This window comes from Scatophagus argus, chromosome 5 (genome assembly GCF_020382885.2).
Source record: "Scatophagus argus isolate fScaArg1 chromosome 5, fScaArg1.pri, whole genome shotgun sequence".
In the NCBI taxonomy this organism is placed as follows: Eukaryota; Metazoa; Chordata; class Actinopteri; family Scatophagidae; genus Scatophagus; species Scatophagus argus.
Genome location: NC_058497.1, coordinates 12,230,628 through 12,251,946, shown reverse-complemented (window position 1 = coordinate 12,251,946; position 21,319 = coordinate 12,230,628). Strand labels below are relative to the sequence as shown.

The 21,319-nt window shown below is 39.8% G+C and overlaps 1 protein-coding gene across 2 annotated transcripts in view; it reads left to right on the top strand.

The window, feature by feature from the left end:
- pdgfd (platelet derived growth factor d) overlaps window positions 1–17,453 on the top strand; it is a 46,912-nt gene extending 29,459 nt beyond the window's left edge. The window contains exons 4-7 of one of the 2 annotated variants that reach the window (XM_046388814.1): window positions 1,160–1,219; window positions 3,722–3,932; window positions 10,920–11,137; window positions 13,691–17,453. In XM_046388814.1, coding sequence (XP_046244770.1) covers window positions 1,160–1,219; window positions 3,722–3,932; window positions 10,920–11,137; window positions 13,691–13,825 — 624 coding nt within the window. In that variant the 3' untranslated portion in view covers window positions 13,826–17,453. The remainder of the gene's footprint in view (window positions 1–1,159; window positions 1,220–3,721; window positions 3,933–10,919; window positions 11,138–13,690) is intronic. The other variant, XM_046388815.1, reaches the window with a different exon arrangement.
- Window positions 17,454–21,319: the final 3,866 nt, after the last annotated feature.

The following is a 21,319-nucleotide window of genomic DNA, read 5'->3' as shown; positions in this document are numbered from 1 at the left end:
AAAGTTTGATAGATGGCATCGGACTACAGTGTGCACAGAGGGTTTCAGTCTTCCCTCTGCATGTTCTGATCCCTGTCTCCTCACCTTTTCCCCAGCCCTATTAAGTAGCCCAGATGTGCATGAAATGAAGCATTTAACCTTAAAAGGAAATAAGACTAGGAATCTGTAAACATGCATTTACTTGCATGCGCATGCGCACACACACACACACACACACGCTTACAGGAAACCCTCTGACCTCATTCACAGCTGGTTTGGGTGTGCGTTTATGTGCATGAGTACATTCAAAGGCCACATGCAAGAATCTGTTAAACAAAAACCTTTGCACACTGACAGGCTTTGATGTCAACTTTATTACATTAGCAGACACACTTACTTACACACACACACACACACCGAGACAAAGTGAGGGCACTGTGTCTTTGAAGTGTGGTGGAGACAGATTAACTGTTCCATATTGACCGGAGATGGCATTTAAGACCCTTCAAGGAGAGGGATTCAATGGCGAATGATGCCAGAGACTGTGTGTGTGTGTGTGCGTGAGAGAGAGAGAGAGAGAGACAGAGACAGAGAGAGACAGACAGGCAGAGAGAGAGAGATAGACAAAAAAAGTCAGTCTGCAGTGTTTAGCACCTAAACGTGCTTTGATCAGATTCTGATTTCTTTCTCACACACAAACAAACACACGCACAAAAGCATGCTGTGACCGACTTGATCTTCCTGACATGCTGACAGTCCATCAGGATAATCTAAGATTACATGTGATGCTCCACCCCATTTCTTATAAGCTGCTTGCAAACGTGACTATTGAAAAGTTTCAAATGTAAGGGAGATGTTGATAGTTTCCTAATCCTTTACATGTGGAGTTCTATAGTCTTATCAAAATCATATTTAGCTGCTTTTGGAAAAATTTGCGTCAGCTTTATTTACTTGATAGTCTTGAATATTCATATTCAAGATATCATCATTTACTGAAATTCTTCTTGACTGTGCCTTTCTAAGCCACTAGACCAACTTCACAAGAAACACAAAATATTTTTCACTTAATCCAATTGAATTATCATCCTTCTTTGTTTCTCTTCAGTATAGTTTATTACCCTTTGTCTGTGCTGTTGCTCAGTTTCTGATTTCTGGTTATTTCTGCCGTCCCTCCCTGCAGTATGACTCTTCTCTGCCTGCATCTAACACCAACTGGGAGGCTGTCACTATGCCCATGTCGGTGAGTCATACACACGCACACCTTATAAACTTACAAGAATTAAAACTACATGGCCATGCTGGATCTCCTCAATAATATATATTTTGGAGTTTTTTTACTACAAACTGGTGTTCTATGTTTAAATAACTTTTTTGCAGATGGAACATCTGTGTATTGATATTTTAACACTGCCCTCCAACCTCATCACCCCAATCAAGTATCTTCTTTGGCACACTGGAGACTATGACTACACTAATAAATACAACATATGGACTATTTGCATAGGCTATGACACACCCACACACAGAATACATCCATGTATGGATGTACTGTATTTATTATACATGAAGCTTGAGATGTGAAATGGCATGTTTACTTAGACTAATGTTTTTAGAAGTGCATGGGTGCAGTTTGTGTGTGTGTCTGTGTGTGCGAGCAGTGGAGTTCAGTGTGATATGTGACTATGATAATCAGTGTATGTAGGGCTGCATGGATGTTTTCTGCATGGAATGATAATGGCTTTATGCGTGTGGGTGTATGTTTCTGTGTGTGCATGTATGTCACTGCCGGTAGAGATGGCATGTAGAGCTATGATTTGTTGGCGCTTCTTCCACTTTATATTCAAATGGTGCTCTGAATCACTATCTGCTTCGTGGGTTTTCCCGGTGATTTGTGATCGTTTTAAATTAAGTTCATGTCTGTGACTGTTTCACACTACTGAGCAAATGTAAAGTGTGATAGATTCATTAGAAAGATGAGCCCCTCACTGATATGTAAATTTTAACTCTAAATGGGAAAAAAAAAAGCATTTTAAACAATTTATAATCTAAGATTTATAATCTGAAACTAATTGTATCAGAAAAATAATCTAATGGAGCTTTTCACTTCAGATGTTCAGTAGAGCTGTCATGCCATATTTTTATGCCCGCGTGTCAGGGATAGCCACGGAAAGGGGCAATATATTTTGGTGTTGTCCATCCATCCATCCGCCTGTCTGTATGTCCACCTGTTCCACTCTTGCGAACAAGCACAAGGCAGTTAGTCTAGTATTCACATGAGCGGGACTCACATTTTCATAGCATGGCAGAGTGACACTGAAATTAGTACTTTTAATTTATATTCATTAAGTCAGTGCATTGAAGCTCTTACACTAAATGTTAGCAAACATTAAGCCCCACAGGTATGTTTTAGTTTACATGTTCGCTTTAATGAATCTAAGTCTCCCTCCATAAGCTCCTGCAATCTTCTCATCACCTACCCTTGTCCTTTGACCCGAATGGAAGCCAGTGATGATTACAGCAGCTAAAGTCACAGGCTTAAAAGCTCTACATGCTATTAGGATTTTATTGCAATTGCCTTCTCGCTGGATAAACTGCAGCAGAGTTAATGGGCCTTGTAAGAATCGTCTGTGATATATGTTGCTACTTTTGTCACAGTTGTTGCAGACAGTATTCACTGTAGTGGAAAACTAACAACATGTAAAAGGAAATCATGTGTTCAAAAAATGTCTTATATAACACTAAGTTTTTTAAAAGCGACTCCCTTTTTGACTTGCATATGGTGGTATTCAAAGTAGTATTGAAAGAAAATATGGCGCTAACAGTTTATTTAAGTGGGGAATCATTATTTACTGAGTTGTTATGTTGCTGACTTTGCTCTGATATCAGGTTTAGAGAAAACATCAAAGTATTTTTAGGCATCTGAAAACATAAAGTTCGGTTTTTCCAACATGTATTGATTTCTGTAGCAGAGTCACACTCAGTCCCACACCCAGCTAGGTTAAAGCCTACTTCGTAACTTAGCGTACGGGGAGTCCATGAAGAGTATTATATTATGTAATCACAGTACATCACGCTCCTCAATACATAAATATATATCAATAATATACTGTTAGTGAAATACCAGAAAAGAGCTACACTGTGGAGGAAAACAATGACTGACATCAGGTCAAGACGTCTCCTTAAAAATCTGTTTTCCATTTCACTAAACGCTCTGTCGGAATTTAAGTCAATATGACCAGCAGTGACTTTGGCCTTTAAAGTTCATTGTTCCTTGTTTCTTTGTGGCAGTGCTTTTTGTTGTCTGTTCCAAATCTTCCCGTAAATCCTTGGCTATCTTTTCAATGTTTGGAAAGTAACAGTGCTGACTGCCCCATCATAGCACATAACAAAAAAGCTGAGCAATAAAATATGCAGTTTGTAAGGAACCAGGAACCTGTCAAGGTTTTCATCTAGTTCAGTTCAGCAATGTTTCCTCAGCTGTAGAAGAGCCTGTCTTATCTCTGCATATAGCTATTGCTTCTACATTGTGTGCAATGAATAGTCACCCAATCTGCTACCAGACACTGAGAAAAAAAAAATCATTGTTTTCTGCTCCATAATGATGGTGGGAAAAAAAACAAAGTGACTCCAAGATTTCCCAGAAGGTTTTGCAACATGGTTACTTCTGCCAATTGCATGAACTTAAAACGATAATAGAATAAATATTTTTTTGTCTTTATCTTTTCACCTTTGTTTTTCGCAGGACAGCGGTGGACAGATGCCAGCAGAAGTCACAGAGGTTCCTTTCTCATTGGACGATTTGGACCGGACCATAGCTGCTTTTGACACTGTAGAGCAGCTTTTCAGATCCCTGAGCCCGAACACCTGGAGACAGGACCTGGACAGCATCTACACTCAGACACACATACATTATAGATCCAGGGCCTATCATTTGGCAAGTAGACATAATAAAGGTAAGTTCTCCATTTTACAAGATTTTACAAGCCATACATGAACCTGTCCAACTAGCATATGCACATCATCCTAAATTCAAATATTAATGTTTTATAGTCCTTCAGGATGGCGCAACAATAAACTCAAACATACTGCATGATAATGATCACTCACATACACAGTTTTACAATACAGAAAAACCACGAGCGGATATGACGAGCATAGACAATATTTACTGTTCGTTGGACACCGTCAAAGCATAAATAGGTTGAGATGAGATGACACCAAGCAGATGTGTCAGAAAAGCTGTCTATCATCTTGAGAGTTGGTGGTTGAGTGCACATTGACATACATATACATGAGTACATTAATATAGAAAATATTGCAAAAAAAAATGTCCCAAAGTTCCCAAAGTTTCTAGAGATACAAAATATTTTATTTTAGAAAATTGTGTAGCAATAAAAATAACATTTGCGGTTTTTAATCTTTCTCTTTCAACAGGCACTTTATAAATGCTAAGGTTTTGTACAGTGATTTTATGATTTTTGTTTAATATATAATGAGACCATTAACAGAAATATTTACTTTTCAGATTGTATGACATGGGAAAAAAACTTATTTTACATATTATACTGTGTCTTTCACAATGGGGCCAGACGACTGGCAGTGACATGTTAAGTTAGTTAAGTTGATGGTGTTATGCTCATGATATTTTATTGTGCAGCAGATTGTCATCCTGAACAACTCTACTGTGTATATAGTATTTCACTATAGACTGATGCAGTAGTTTGTAGCTGGTTTGATGGAGGGGAGTTGAGAGAGAAACCCACACAACAGGAGGTTCATTCTCTTTTATTAGTCTATACAGAAAACTCAGTGGTGCAGCATTTAGGTGGACAGAGTCTACAGGTCTGTAATTTGAAGGAAATTACTGGTCAGGCTTATAAGAACTGTGAGGGAGCCAGATGGGTGCCTATGATCAGATATAGCGCAGGTCACAGTCAGTGAAAATATGCCGATAAATTGCTTCATATGCACCTGAAGTTGAGATCTAGTCTGTGTCAAGTTCCATAAAGTACTACAAAGACATTTATGTCGTCTGGAGGGCTATGCACTTAACTCCCCTGAAGTGAACACAGAAATGGGAAAAAAATAAGATTCATTCTGATGAATTTGGTCATGAAAAAAAAAAAAGTTGAACTTCAAATGGAAGAAATACATTTCCTGTAAATATAAAAGATCATCATGAAAAATGAAGCCAGCTCCTGCTCATATTGTGATGCAACAACACATCGTAGCCTGACTAAGTTGTTGCATCATCAGAGGAGCAATTTGCCCTCTAGTGGGTCTAAAATTGAGTCAGTGACAGATTTAAGGTGACACAGGACCAGCAGTTCAAGGCAGTTCTTTACTGTGAAGTCAGTGCCAACAACCTGGAGTCACTGAGGTAATAGATTTTTTTTTTTTCCCCTTAAGAGCAGATATAAAGTGTTGGCACATAAATGCTTAATACACACACACATTGCATATGTGTGTGATTCATGTACAGAAGCATTGAAGCTTCAACACAGCTGAATGCTTTTGACCCCACCTCTCTCACCTTTACCTCTATGTCTTTGCTCTGCACTCTGTCTTTCTACCTGAGGCCTCTCGTGTTCCTTAAATATTTGTGCTTGACAGCAAATCTATCTCTATTTAGCAGTGCATGTGTGTGCTTGGCTGGCATGAGAGGGCTCCTCATACTGGGGGAGTTTGTGCATGTTGCAGCACTACACGGAGGTGCATAGGTGCTGCAGGTCTTTGATAAACTGTACCAGGGCAGCTCTCTCTAATTGGAAATTCTACTTGTGCAGCGAAGCAGAAATGTGCCACAGTCAGCAGCTTAGCTTTGTTTTCATTAAGACACACACACACTCGGTATCTCACACCCACCTTTGTTCCCATGAAGGACAGTAAGTCTGATCCTAATATTAATTGGGGCTCTTTTTAAGTGCGAGTAACTCACATGCATGCTGACTCACACGTAAATAAGTTAATATAAAAATGCAATAGCACTCATTAATAGCACAGAATATATTCATAATTGTCTCACACACACACAAAGAAACTACACCTTTTTCATGTCAGGGTCTGTTGAGTGACACAGTCATTTTGTCGTGCTTGCTCTCAGTCTTTCTGTCTTTTGTCCCTACCTGAAAGGGTTCCACACCACTGCTCCTTTGAGATTACACTTATTCCCCTTTAAAAAAAGACACACACACACACACACACACTGAGCTCTGCAAGCAAACACACAAACTCATACAGTATACACACCTACACACTCACACATGACACTATAAGCACTCCATTTACCCCATGCAAACAAACACACATACCTGTTGTCCCTGTGTTTGCCGTTGAACGTGCCCATCAGAGTCAATGCAGTGGTGTTAATGTGCTTTTGTAGCAGCTCCACATCAAGACTTGCATCAACTTGGGAGGTGCAAACAAAGATTCCAAATGTTAGAAACACCTGTCAAGACTCTTGACATTCTCACAGTTCTGTCATCATATATGAAACTTTCACTTGTTGAAAAATTGTCATTTCGCTCTTCAGTGAAATCACAAAAACATAAATGGTGGGTTCTCTGTCAACTATACGCTTTACAAAAGGAGGTGTAGGTAGAAAGGTGTCTGCGATGTGCCTGTGACCTGTGCTACTGCAGCAGAATGATGGGTCTGTGCTGTAGCCCCGGGTAAAATCTGTAAATGTGTGCTATTTTACCTCTCACACGGAATTACAATCAAGGTCGTCAATATTAATGGTGCATCTTCTGCCTTCATCTCTCTAACTCTGTATTGCCAAAGCAAATCATCACATCCCACATTTTTTTTCTCTATCGCTTCATTGTTGTTCATTCTTCATTGGGTTTCCTACATGCTTTTATGTCAAGAATGGAAACTCCCACAGCAAAGGTTTCTTTTCGTGAACATTTGCAATTTGTGAACAATTGCTTATTGATTATCAATGCCATTAGTCCTCCCTTGACCCTACCGCACTTTCCTTTGGCTTCTCTCGCTCACACATAATATTGCACATCAAAGCAGATTTGTCATTGTTAAAATAATATGGAGGCTTGGCAATTTCCAGGTAGTTTCTATTGCATGACTGATCTTTATTGTTGCATTGTTGCAGCAAAGCTCACAAACAAGCCAATCTCACCAAGCTACACTGTTGTAGTTCACTGCAAGTACTGTTCTTGACAAGTCCTTTATTCTTATATTGGGTTGTACAAGCTCATTGTATTTCCATGATGTAAAAAATCTAGTGGTGGCCTAAGAAAAATTCATTAATCTTCACTGAAAATGGACTTACTTAAAGAATATTTCACTTTCATTATCCCATTTCATCCTGGCTGTGCTCTCTAATTGGGTCTGTGTGCTTTATAGGCTCTACTTGGACTGACTGTGGAAATGGCCATCTTAACCAAACCCTGCTTGTACTTTATTTCAGTCTGAACAGTGGAAGGTCTCCACACTGCTTGCTCTGTGGTCTTTGTTTTCATGTGGGTGCACTTGAGTGGGGTCTAGATACACATTCATTCCGAATTCTTGAATAGAGGTGGGAGCCATGACATGCAAAAGAGAACTAATTGGATAGACAGTGAAGATGCCAATGCTTGGGCATGCTCATTTGGGCCCTTAATGGCTTTAGACTAGTGAATATGCAGATATTCCCCTCTTTCGGGGGTGCTTCAGGACACCTATATTTCACCCGAGCAGCCTGAAAAATAAGAATAATTATTATTATTAACTTTCATAATTTTCTTTCCAATTTTTCTGCCCCCTGAAAGAAACAAGTTATTTTTATTTACGAAATTTTGCTAATTTATTTCATTTCAGCTTCAGCGCAGTGCTTTTTCAAAGGTCTGCTTAAGAAGCCGCATGAATTTGGAGCCAGAAAAGACACTGATAAAGGTGCTTTTCAATTACATATTTGACACTAAAGAAATATTAATTTTCATTAGATGGATTATATATTTATTTATTGGCTCAGCAAAACAGCCAGGTTCAGGTTACCTGACTGTAATGCCCACAGCAGCCCAATATTCAGTTAGAAGAATGTTATAATTTAATATTGATTTTCCCGCATCTTCCTACACCTTCTTTCTTTTTCTCAGCTGTTATGGTCACGTTTTGGCTGACAGCACAAAGAGGAAGAAATGAGGATTGAGAGAGGAGAGAGAGAGAGGGAGAAAGTAAACAAGCATTCAAGACCACTTAGTTATCATGTCAGTCAGTCAACTACTGTTTTGCCCTCATTTATTGCATTGGACTGAGCAATGTACTAATATATATAATATATACATATGTACACATACTCCCAACCTCTGTATTTACCATAAATTTTCTCTTTTGCTTTATTTATTATCAGATATATCATTTTACTCTTCACTTTACTCATTTCACTTGTCATTTTAAGTTTGTATTTGGTTGTCAGGGCCAAAGGACAGAGAGAGAGAGAGAGAGAGAGAGAAAGTGGAGAGAAGTCAGCCTTGTCATAGTGGCTAAATAGGAACTGTTGAACAGAGAAAAAACAAAATATTCACAATAGAATTTTTCATGCATGGAAGCTGAGTTACTCTAAAGATCTGATCCTAGAATCAGCCCTGGAGCATATAGACTTAGCCTGGGTCTATAGGGCAAGGTTTATGGGAACTACTTTGTTGGAACAATTTAATGCTTTTGTACTTCTTTGTGTTGGACAGAGGACAGCTGCATTCTGCCATGAAGGTGAACGCATCAGCGATTTCTTCTTGTCAATGTTGCTTTTGTTGAGGGGCTGTTCAGTCACCCTCTCCTGAAGTGGTTTCTGAAGGTAATGAAGTGCTAGTGTAGTCTAGTGCAAGTTTCCTACGGTGCTTAAGGTTATCTCTTCTGAACCTTGGGAGACCATCAAGGGAATGTCTGTAAACCTTTAACATCCCTTTTTATTCATGTAGTAATTAATTCAAAGCAGAGCACACACATCGCTCAAGTCATTTCTGCTTACATGGTGCACGGACAACTGGTTTGGAAAAGAATATCTAATTAAGGTAATATATTCAACTGTTCATGTTGACGGATGGATGTTGTTTTGCAATCCTCAAATCTATACATTTTCTGAAATATTCAAACTAATCAGGTTTACTGTGGCGCACATAGTAGCACACACATGTAGTATACACCAGCTTGGGTACTGTATCATAATGTAAATCAAGCTCTTTGGAGTGAGACCTTCTTGTCTTACCATTCTCAGTGATGAGGGGTCCTGGAGGGCTCCTTGTCTACAAATCTACAGAGCCTACTTACAGAATGAAAAGGCTCCTATTTTCTCTCTATGTTCTGGAAAAACAACTGCAATGTGCTTTACAAAGGTGTGTGTTTTCACATGAATATTGCCTATTGTTGGAATTTATACACAAGTCACAATTTAATGATTGTGGGGTTTTTTCTATTCTGGGTTTCCCACATTAGAGAGAAAGCCATCCAGGGGGAAGAACAAGGACACAAACATTGCAAGGCCTCTGTAGAGCTTGACAGGACTCTATTTCGGGCTCTTAGAACTAGCATTCAAATGCATAACCTTTCCAGTCAGTTTTAGTGTTCTTTTTCCCCTTTTTTCCAATGTGTGTTGTTGAGAGTTGTGGCCGCAGTTCAATGGTCTAGTGCAATCACCATCTGTGGTATAGCTAGTGATTACCTTGTTGATGACCTCAGTGAAGACAGCAGTCACTATAGCCGCTGATTGTGGCTCGTCTTTCTCGTCTATTCTTCGTCTCATCTCTTCTTTTATTTTTTCTCATCCGTCCTTCAAACCACCTGTGGTCACTCTGGATTGCCTGTAGAATATGAGCAAGAGAAAGTGTTCCATTCCACAAAGGATATATTCTTGGTCTCCTTCGCAAATTGTTACTTCAATTTTATATTTTAAATAAGTGCTCACCTGCTACAGTTTGGCCTTGGGCTCTCGTTGTGCTGAGCAACAGTATGTACAACAGTGTCATTCAGTCTCGCTTGTCAGTACTGGTGAAACATATAGAAATACAGACCTATTTTAATCAAGCTCCTGGTTCTGGTCTTCCCACTTTTCCCCTCGGGACCAGTTCTATAATCCCTTATTTCCCATCAGCTTGTCCCACAGTCTTCTTGATCCTCCTGAAATTAGTTCTGAACCATTACAGCAGGCCAATGAACAAAGACTGTACGAGCACAAACAAGATCATTTTCTCCAAAGTGATGACATGAAGGAAGACCCCAATCGATACATTCAGTCTTCGATCAATTAAGAGGCCCTGCGTTCTCTCTGTCTGCATCTTAATGTCTCTCTTTCGTCAACTCGTCTCTCCATCTGTTCCTCTACAGTCAATTGTTGTAGCAATTGTACTCACATGTAATAGTGTCCCTCCATCTCTCAGCCATTTTAATTCAATCAATAGTGAGCGTATTTTTAGTGTGAATTACAGCCACTTTGTCTTATTTGCCTCCCTCCCCAGTTTCATTCTTCCTCTCTGCCTCCAGTGTGCCCCATATTTCTATTAGTGATTATATGAAGCAACAGATGAGCAATAATAAATCAAAATGGCTTTTAGGCTCTCTCACCCTTTCTTACTTAAATGGCCACTTGTATTATTGTAGGCTACTACCATGATAGAAAAAAAAACATTTGTTTGTTATTGATTGTTTCATACCTTTTTACACAATAGTAACTTTGTTATTAACCAATTGATGAGGACCTGATGTCGCTATATGTGTTATGTTAAAATAAGTAAGTTGCTACAGTATCAAAGGCAAATACAGAAAGAAATAGCCAAGTTTGATTGATCAACAAAAAAAATGTCACACTATGGGCCAAATTCAATGTCACCTCTTTCAAATGCAGTCCATAATAATAATAATAATAATAATAATGAAAAAACTGAGAAAGAACTGAAAGTGTTTGTGACTAAAGAGTTTTTTTTCTCTCTCTCTCTCTCGCCATCCAGTTGATCTGAACCGTCTCTATGACGATGTCAAGCGGTACAGCTGTACCCCTCGCAACTACTCTGTAAATCTGCGCGAGGAACTGAGGGCAACCAACGCGGTCTTCTTTCCCCGGTGTCTGCTGGTCAAGCGCTGCGGCGGCAACTGTGGCTGCGGAACTGAAGACTGGAACAACGGCTGCTCCTGTCAGGCCTCCAAGACGACACTCAAACTACACGAGGTCGGTCTAATAACAAGAGGACACGCTGATGAACCTGTCAAAGCAGAGCTGTTCATTAATCCTTATATTCTTCCTTTGTTTTCTTTATTGCTTTCATTTATTTTTGTATTTCTTTTGTCTTTATTTTACTTCCTTCTTAGTTTTTTCGCTTTTCTTTATTTTCTGTTTTTTGCTCTCTTTTTCTGCCTTTGTCTTTCATTTTTCGGTTTTAATCATTACTGGCATACCGGAGTCCCAGTCATAGTACTGTGCAAACACCAGAGGCACTCATGAATACTACACACACTCACAGTACTACTGGCTTCACTAATTTGTTTTAAACCATTTGTTATATTGATATTCGTTTTGTAAGCACTGGCATGGAAGGTTATATTGACGGATGTTTATTCCAGTTTTTCAAAGCTTTTTCTCCTTCTTTCATCCTCCAGCAAGAAAGGGGAAACAGGAACTAAAAACAGCCTGATCTGACATGTGAAGAATCTCTTTTCCAGCTTAAGCCTGTGTTATATGCTGTTTTACACCTGCTAAACAGATTTTATTTTCTCTTGCATAAGACTGTTATTAGATTAATGCTTTTTTTTTTTTAATTAAGTTGTGCACTGAATATCTCCTCTGCACATTCATGCTGTGGCCTGATGCGATGGTGTTAGATTTAGACTTTAGATCTGTGCTCATGTTGCAGAAAAGTAATGCAAGTGCTTATTCGAACATACGTTAAGGCTGACATGTCAAATTTACAGTACATTTTATTTGCGTATCTAAAAAGATGCTGTGTGAGTAAGTGAGTAAGAGGGCGAGCATGGAGGAGAGAGATGGGGTGTGCAGAGGCTGGCACTGCATCAGCAATGAAGCAGCAATGAAGCAGCAATGCACCAGCAGCCTCACACTCTCTCTCCCTGCTGCTCTCTTCCATCCATTTCTATGTCAGCCCCGTCTTTCTCTTTCCAGTCTCTCCATTTCCCTCTCAGTGCATTGTTTGAATTCTGTCACTCTTTCTCTCTCTTCCCTTCTCTCTATGGGCTTCCATCATCCTTTCGTTCTTCCCAATTCCCATTTTCAATTTATCCCTTTGCAATGCACCATTCTTGTTCTTTAAGCCTGTCATTCACTCTTTTCCCTCTCTTCCCTCCATCTCTTTGTGTCTTTGTTCTTGTATAGCTTCATTATTGAAACTTGGACCACAGGGCTCTCTCTCTCTCTCTCTCTCTCTCTCTCTCTTTCTCTGATGAAAATTATACAATGGAAACTGAGACAAAAGTGGGATTTGGGTTGTAACTGCTTTGTCTATGCAAGCCTGTGCGTAAGTCACTGCATACAAGAGCATGAAGAATGTGTGTTTGTGTCTGTACGTGCATAAAACTGCTTGAATCCTAATTTTCTCTTGCATAGACAGTGTGCATGTGTGTGTGTGTGTGTGTGTGTGGGTGTTTCCATCTCCTCCCTTGCAGGCAGTCTTATACCTGTAACTGCTTCCCTCACTGACTGAACTTCTACAGAAACACATTATTACTCACACGTTTCAGTGCTGGGAAGTCCTGACATAAATCATGGGTAGCCTTGCTTTCACTGAGCTTTGGAGAACGAATTCACTGCATCAGTTGTGGAACAATTTGTACTTCCACTCTATTTTCAAAGAAGTGGCACCTGTGAGCAATGTGGCCTTATGCTGTGGCCATCTATTCGACTTTGCTTACTTCCTGTGTTGTCGCTGCTGCTGTGTTCCTGTGTACCCCAGACTTCTGACTGGTTTTTTTGCTATTTTGGATTTTGCTTGAGAAACTGCTCCTTTCCCCAGGGCCAGCTTAGCTAAGGCTGGGCTTGTTTTTAGGTCCCAAGACTACTTGGTCCTTGAAAATCACCTCCATCAGTACTGAGATTGGAATACTGGCTCTAAAATACTACACTTGTAAAAGTCGACAAGCTGATCCTTTTAAATCTCTGTTGGTAGACTCAGAGCAACATGGATGTCTGCGTTTTCTTTGAATTGAGGTTGTTTCTCATGTTATTGTCCTTGGCCTGTTCATGGTGTAACTTGATTGTGTTTATCACTTTATATGTAGTTGAATATTGTTCGATATGTAATTTTTATATTTTATACTTTTTCTCTTTGCGCAGAATAAAACAGGAATTCCAGTGTGGTCAGTTCTGATTAACAAGGGGAAGGGTGTGCATGTCATTGTTTTGTTATGGCTCAAAATATCACTCTACATGTCTCTATTCTCACAAATCTTGCCTCTGCTTTCTAAATTGTTTTGATGTCTTTCACTTGCTTCCACCGTGAAGCTTGTTTGTCGTACGTGCAGTGTTTCCTTTTCTCTGTTGAACTCCTGCAGAGGTTTTCCACGCATTATGGTCTTAAAAACAGCATTCCATCAGCTTCTCAGTATTTTCTCTACATTTCTCATACCTCTTCCCGTTTCAAATTCAAACCGGATTAATTCGCATCAACTACAATAATGTGAAGTATTTTCAACAACTGCTGGTAATCTAGGCAACAGTGAGTCCACTTCCTCCCCACTCTCCTAATCCCGTTTTATTCTCTGACTCCTTCAGGTGCTGAAGTATGCCCCAGAGGTCAGTCTGTATCAGCGCCATCGGAGGCCACGGGTGCGATGGGTCATAGATGAGATCTTCCTCACACACCATGAAACGTGTGAGTGTGTGTGTTCCTCTCAGCCCCCTCGCTGAGACTCTCACGAGTGGCTCGTGCATCTGGAACTGTTGGATGAGCTCTTCCCTTATCTGCAACAGACTTCGTATAATTACAGCAACGCAGACACACATATGCAGCAAAGAAGAAAGCATCAATTTGACTGACAATCCGCAGCTCACTTCATACACAAAGACCAACCCTCCTCTGCACACAGACCAAGCTTGTAAATGCGTAAATGTTTCCAGCAAAACATGTTTGTTATCTAACTTTCCTTCAACTTGGAGACCAATATACTGGACCACATAAACATCACTCGTGTACTGTAAAGTGCTAACCTCCAGAGGAACTCCCTTTCAATTTAATCCAAAAACACAATACTTCAAAAACACTTGGAATGCAAAAAATACCATACCAAATAATGATGAAATGTCAACCATACTGAATTAAACTTCCATTTACATTTTGATCAAATGAGTTCAATGGATTGCAAATTAACTGAGTTAAATTTGACTTCAACCACTGTGTAAACTGTATTTTATTCCTATTTCATGTGCATGTATTTGAGTTTCTTTGTATTGTAATAAGACAGTTTCCAGAAACTTTCAGGCACTTCTTCTGCCAGGAGCATGCTGATGAGTGAGAGTGAGACAGACAGAGGGAGGGAGAGGGGCTGGAGGAAGTGTAAACCAAAATAACACTTTATCTTGATGTGAAATTAGGCTAACCGCAACCCTCCAGATTTAAATTGCATTCACTCCGGGCTTCCACGCCTACCTAAAGATAAAAATTTGAGTAATTTATACTGAAGTCTTTGCTGCTCTATTTTTCAGTGCAGTCCTCCTTTGTTTCACACACATTCCTGTCTGCATGCATCCACACTTCCCTTTTGTCTGTCCTTCCATCAGTACGCCTCATGCTCCTTTTCCTTCTTTCTCACTGACTTTCTCTCTCTCTGTGTCACACACACACACACACACACACGCACTCACCCTCTAACACATCAAAGGACATGTCAGATGAGGCCGATGTGCTCTGCCCAGTTTTCTGAGCGTTCCTGGCATTCCAGCTCCTAACAGGACTTCTGCTAACGGGATCCTTAGACCCTAAACACATAAGAGGAAGAGAGACATGGAGTTTCTTTTAAAGGAAGGGACTGACAGAAAAGGGATAATCAAAAAAGCCACCTATTTGTAGATTAGCAGCACTCCAGGATGAGAGCTGAGAGAGGAGTCACTTTTGAAATACTGCACATAACAGACTGTAGCTACTTCAGCGGTATTCAGCCAATATGTTCATGCAATTTTTTTTAATACAATTTTTGTTACGTTGCTCTGATGCTCAAAGATGCTCAAATGTGTAACAGTGTGACCCATTGCTTTGCACGTCTGCAGCAGTAAAAAAGATATCTGCGGGGATTATAGTAATGTTCTTGGTCTCTGCTGAAAATACAACTAATACTTGAGTGTATGTGTGTTTGTGTGTGTGCCAGTGTGCCAGTAACAGCTCAGGACGAGGTCCTTTTGTTTAAGGGGTGCAATGTTACCAACAGTCTGTGAGAGCTGGCAGCAGATATAAGCATGTGGATTGTCGGCATGTGACTGTGCGTGCAAGAGTGTGTAGGTAGCTAGAGTATCAAAGCAGCGCAGCAAGAATTCAAACTAACTGCTTATCATTTCCATACACATGACCCAGCAGTGGGAAATGAAAGACACTGTCAGCTGTCATCCTTCCATCATCACGTCCCATGTGTTCCCCCACCATCGCACGCTAAAACTCGCTTAAAGGCTGGATTTACACAGAGAAAATGGGATTTTACACACTGCTTTTGTACGAAAGAGAGACAAAAAAGAATAACTGGACACTGAGCCGTTTCCTCCATCAGAGTGAAACCCGATCAGCTGCCGACAGAGCTTTTATGTGCATGTGTGTAGTCAAGGGTGTTATTTGGAAGGAGTGCAGTAAAGAATACTTAAATATTCCAGAGTTGTGTCAGGTTCTGTGGTAGCAACATTCCAAGTAATTTATACACACACACACACACACACACAGTTGTTTCTGGCTGTAGTTCATTTATGAAAGCAGCCTCACTTTGCTGTAAAACTCCTGTCTTCTTGCGTCTTGCTTTGTTCTTGTGTGTCGTATTTTGAAAGGAGAACAGAAAGCTCATAAACAACTGGTGATTTGTTCAGATTTCACAGAGGACGGTTAGCAGGTAAATTACCCCTGTTAAATCTTAAGTAGCTAACGAGACAGACGGTGATTAGATAACAAAATGTTTAGTTACTGTAACGGTGACAATGTTAGAGCTTTTATGAAACCTGCTGCCAACAGAAGATATATTGGAAATGTATGTAAGGCTGTGTGTGTGTGTGTGTGTGTGTGTGTGCGTGCGTGCGTGCATGCATGCATCCTCAGACAGTTTTCTGGCATTATCAGCACATTCCGTTGTTGCATGCTTCAAAGTGACATTCCTTTTTCCTCATAATCGGTTTGTTTTTGCTTCCAGTTCACTTCTGGTTCTACAGTAGGTCCACATGTATTTCAGTGTCAGGCATTTAAACCTGGCTGTGTGAACAAATGGATTGTATAACGAAGAGTCCCAAAACCACTACATTAGTCTTTTTAGACTATCAAGCTTTTATTAAGATTTGGTCCAGAGTTTCAGCTTCCCTTCTGAGGACTGTTGTATTGACATATCTTCAGCTCAGAGAAAAGTTGTTGGTGTTAGTTTTAGCAACAAAAAGTCAACCTGCTTTGCTGTATTCGTAAAAATATTCATGACAAAATTGTATGCTTTTCCTAAATAATTTATTGTGTTTTTCTGTTGTTTTATTAAATAATATCAGCTGGTTGTCTTGATAAATAAAGTGTTTCTAGCATTATTGCCTGCATGCTTTGATTTTTGATGTCTGACTGCTTCAATATGTTACGTTTCAGTGTGTATCTCACACTGGAAAGAGAAATGTGGGGAGAAACCATGAATGATGTGCTTCCACTTCCTTCCACTGTACAAAAGAAAAGCCAAAATATCTCAGATACGAATGCTGCCATCTTGCACTAATGACTTCATGCAGAGCCCTTAAATGTGCACTGAACCAACCATGGGCAGCACTCAGGTGTCAATCGTGATGTTTCACCCCCTTTTATGACATCAAATAACTAATTAAAACAACACTTGAACATACATCAGCGTGATGAGAACAACCTAAAATGACAAACCATGTTTTATTCGATGTGCACGTGAGTTTTTACTTTGGTCAGGGTCCCTTCTGTTAACATGGAGGAGGAGGGGTTGCACACAACAAGCGGAGCACACAGGTCACCATAGAAACCGGCATATCAGTGGTAAGTTCAGGAGGGATCACGTAATTGCACCAGTCTAATTTCTACCAATTATAGTCTCCAGTCACCTTTACGGTGCTGTGAACCTGTGAGTCAGCACCAGTTCAGCTACACAGCTATAAGTTTAGGTAGTCTGACAATCACACTGAATTGTTATTTAATTTTTACGTTACTGAATTCGGCTTCGGGAGGGAGGAGTTATTTTGCCTTAGCCAAGTCAGTGGCCAATCTCTATTCATTTTCCGTTAACCCAGGACTGCACTGGTTATTGCTAGGAGCAGATTTTGCATCAACTGAAGAAACATGCTGATTTGAGAGTTGTTGTCAGTGATGGGTGAGGGAGATTGAACAGTTTCCCTTCCTTCAACTTTCAAGCACTCACTTTCAACTCACGTCACTACACAGGGAGAACATGCAAACTCCACATAGAAGGGCCCAGACCGGGATTCGAACCTGGAACCCTCTTGCTATGAGGCGACAGTGCTAACCACTGCACCACCGTGCCGCCCTATGTATGAAGATGATGTTAACTAAGTCTACTATATATATAGTAGACTATAGTTATGCTAACAGCTGTGTGAGTCTGTTTTAAGCTAAATGTTAACATAAGCACGCTACCATGCTCACAATGGGATTTTTAATGTGCTTTTAGCATGCTGTGAACATTTCTGGGTAACAAGGATATCTGCACCAAATTTCACAGCAATCCACCCATTCTGAGGGCTATGAGCCTACTCACAGAACTGGAATTACATCCAGTTACTATGAATTTCTCAAGAAAAAAAAAATCAACCACATGGTTGTCACTGGTGGAAAAATCTGGGGATCATCAAAGTCAGGATGAATCATCCTCCAGGGGTCATCAGTGTCTGTGCAAATTTTCATGGCAAACCATCTAACAGCTGGATTTTGTCATCCCTGGAGCCTTGCTGACTAAAAATGTATTGACAATACAGCACAATTCATTAAATCCAGGTTTAATTACCAACAAAAGCTAACTTTGCATGGCAAAAGGTATCCATATTTGTTTTCCTTTTCAGACACTTCAGTTTCAGTAATTGGCAAGATGGACCGAGACATTCAGAAAAAATTGCTTCCCAGTCATAGCGACATGGGTGTTTACATAGCCTCCATTTATAAGTCAGAAACTAGTAATTATTCCAACTCACATATGACATGGACACACTATTAGCCTTACGGTTAAAATGATGATGATCCAAAATTAATAGAAAAGCAGTCATTATTTCAGAGGAAGATATTATCACAGATGCTGTTTGATTCAGTCGTTTTCTATATCTCTCAAGACTCTTCCCTATCCCACTGGTTACTGTGCCAATTCCAGTGCTGTTATCATTACACAGCAGACCACCTCGTACAGCTCGCCAGTCACAGCTCACAGGCCACCAATCAGCTGGTCATTTGGCCACCCATCTATCACTGACAAGTCTCTGAGTTAGAGATTCAACAAAATGAATTAGCCTCCTCTCAGGAGATGAGAAAGACTGAATAAGTAATAAACATACAGAGAGATAAACAAATGTGAGCAGAATTAAGAATATTGTTAAAAAGTGAGGTAAACAGAGAAAGAGAGACTATAGGGAAACGCCGATCAATCAGAAAGAGAGGGAAAAGGTCAGGAAGAGAGAGTGTTTGAACTCATCATTCGTATCAGGCTCTTTTTGTGTTTGTTAGCAACTTCTTATCTTTTCCTTGTGGACAAATACACACACAAATACAGAAAATGCCAACCTACTTTGTCTTGAATATTAGGGTGCTTTCAGGTTGTATTTTTTTCTTAAACATGTATAAATCTAACTGACACTATACTATGGTACCATAAATTATTTAGGTGATTCTAAGTTTTTCCAGCTGGACTTTAACCATCCACTCAGTTTCTACTACTCTACCTCATGCTACTGTCCCACTTTCCTTTTGATCCAGTCATGTCTCACATGCATCCCAAGTTTCCATTATTTTCTCCTTACTGACTTCTCCTTCTTTCCTTCATCTTGTCTGTGCCATGATGCTTTCTTTGTATTTCTTATCAGGACAAATCACCACCCTGCTGTTACCCAGGAAACCAGGAAATTAAACCATAAAGGATGGAGGGAAACATCTGAGGACTGTTATTCAGTCATCTGTTTTGATATCTCTCTCTTATATTTTTTATATCTCATTTCCTAGTTCCCACATCTATCTTTTTTCTGATGGTGTTAGCTTAAGTGCATATGTGAAAGTAGTGTTATGGTAAAGAGATCGTTGATTTTCAATCTTACTGTCATGTATTAGTCATAGAGGTGGCCTCGAACATACATAAGGCCTTCCAGCACTCACTGTGTTCTCAAACCATTTTCCTTGATGGCTGATGGTTGTGGGCAGGACTTAACGATTTTCTAAAGGGTGACTAGCTGCACTGTAGAGGAGCTTGTGCTACAGCAGAAGCTGTTTTTAAAGAATACGAAGAAAACTTGTTCAGCCATCTAGAAGTTATTGATTCCGCTGATTGCACAGTATATTATCACTACTGGGCTGTCATCATTTTCAGAGTTTAAAGCTGCACTAATCAATATTTTTATATTAACAACAGATCAAATGACTACATGTCCAGGAAAAGGTGTCTCTAGTTGTGATGAACCCACAGAGAATTATCATCACTCCCCCCAGCTCTACAGGGGTTTATGGTGTGTTTCGGGCTCATTGTTGGTGAACAAGTTGGTGAATGCAAAGGAGCCTTAAATCTTTCAGCATTTTGTTTACAGGTTGTTGAGCCAATTCAAAATAGCCGAAAAGCAAAAAATAAATAAATAATCATGAATGCAGTTTTAAATAATAGTGAAAAAATCCATAAATATGAGGAAAATTTGTTTTGGAAATCAGACGTACAGACTGGGACATCTTAGGCGCTATAAATGCTGGATTCTATCATTTCCATTAGTGTCTTTCATTAGACTCTTTTCCTCCTAAACGCCCCCTTCCTTAAAACCCCACACTACCAGTTTGTGATGCTTGCTTTCTGTTATAAATGTCTCAAGATCAAGCTGAGATTACATCATCCAGGTTATTGCTTTTGGAAAACTTCCACCAGAGTCAGACATTATATAACTTTTTTTTTTCTTTTTAAACTGAGTAATTCTCATGAAGCCCAGATTGACCTGAATAAGTGAAGGTTGGTGAAAGGCCCATTAAAGGGTACTACACTTCCCTGGTTTTAGCGTGGGTACTTTGGAAGCCAACGTCTTTCAAGGAAACTGCAGCGACACAGCAAAGGAAGGGAGAAAATGAAATGGGAAAAATGCTTTGTGTCATTTGGGCGAGCTGACCCTTTAACAACAGCCTCACTCAGCAACAGATCAGTTTATATAAAGGTCAGAAAACAGAACCTTCAAGAGAAATTTATTTTTATTTTCATGGTTTCCTGGTCATTCACAGTCTCTGCAGCTGTTGCAATGTGAATTTTTATCATGCAATGTCATCAAATTGTGAAAATATTGTTTCCATATGAGTTGTGGTTGAATCTGGCCACCCTCAACATGTTGTCTTATATTGAAAGTTAAATCTGAAAGCACAGTAAGTCAGCCTGGACAGTGTTGAAAGAAGTAAAAGACAAACAGGCACAGTGAGCAGGAAGCTATAGTTGACAGAGGAAAACAGACTGGACAGGAAGTGTTAGGAGAGAAGACTGACGGGGAAAAAAAGACAGAAAGAAGGTTTTATAAGAGTCAGACGTAGAAAAAGCAAGACACAGACAGATGATGAGGAGGTGGAAGAGAGCTGATGAAGTCACTGAGGCGTGTAGGAAAGAATGGTGAGAATATGACCCATGACTGAGACACGATGTAGCGAGACAGCGCTGCCCTGCATCACACACACTGAGCTGACATGCAGCAGAAATGAAAAGGAGGAGCGCTGTCAGTCTGTCTTTTCTTAAAAAGAGAGGCCTTGTCTCTTTTCTCTGCCCAGTATCTAACACAAGTTAAAAAAAACATGACAGTTTGCTTTCAATTTAATCAGTTTATCTTTTCACATTTTTACATGATATTTTTTTTTTTTTTTGTGGTGCTCAAAACACTTCTCTCATCTCCAAGGATGAGAGTTGGTTGGAGTTTGTTTAGAAATGTGTGGGTGAAGATTTGACTTCATCTGAACCTCAGTATTCTTTTTCACTTCACTTTTTCTGTTTTATTTTC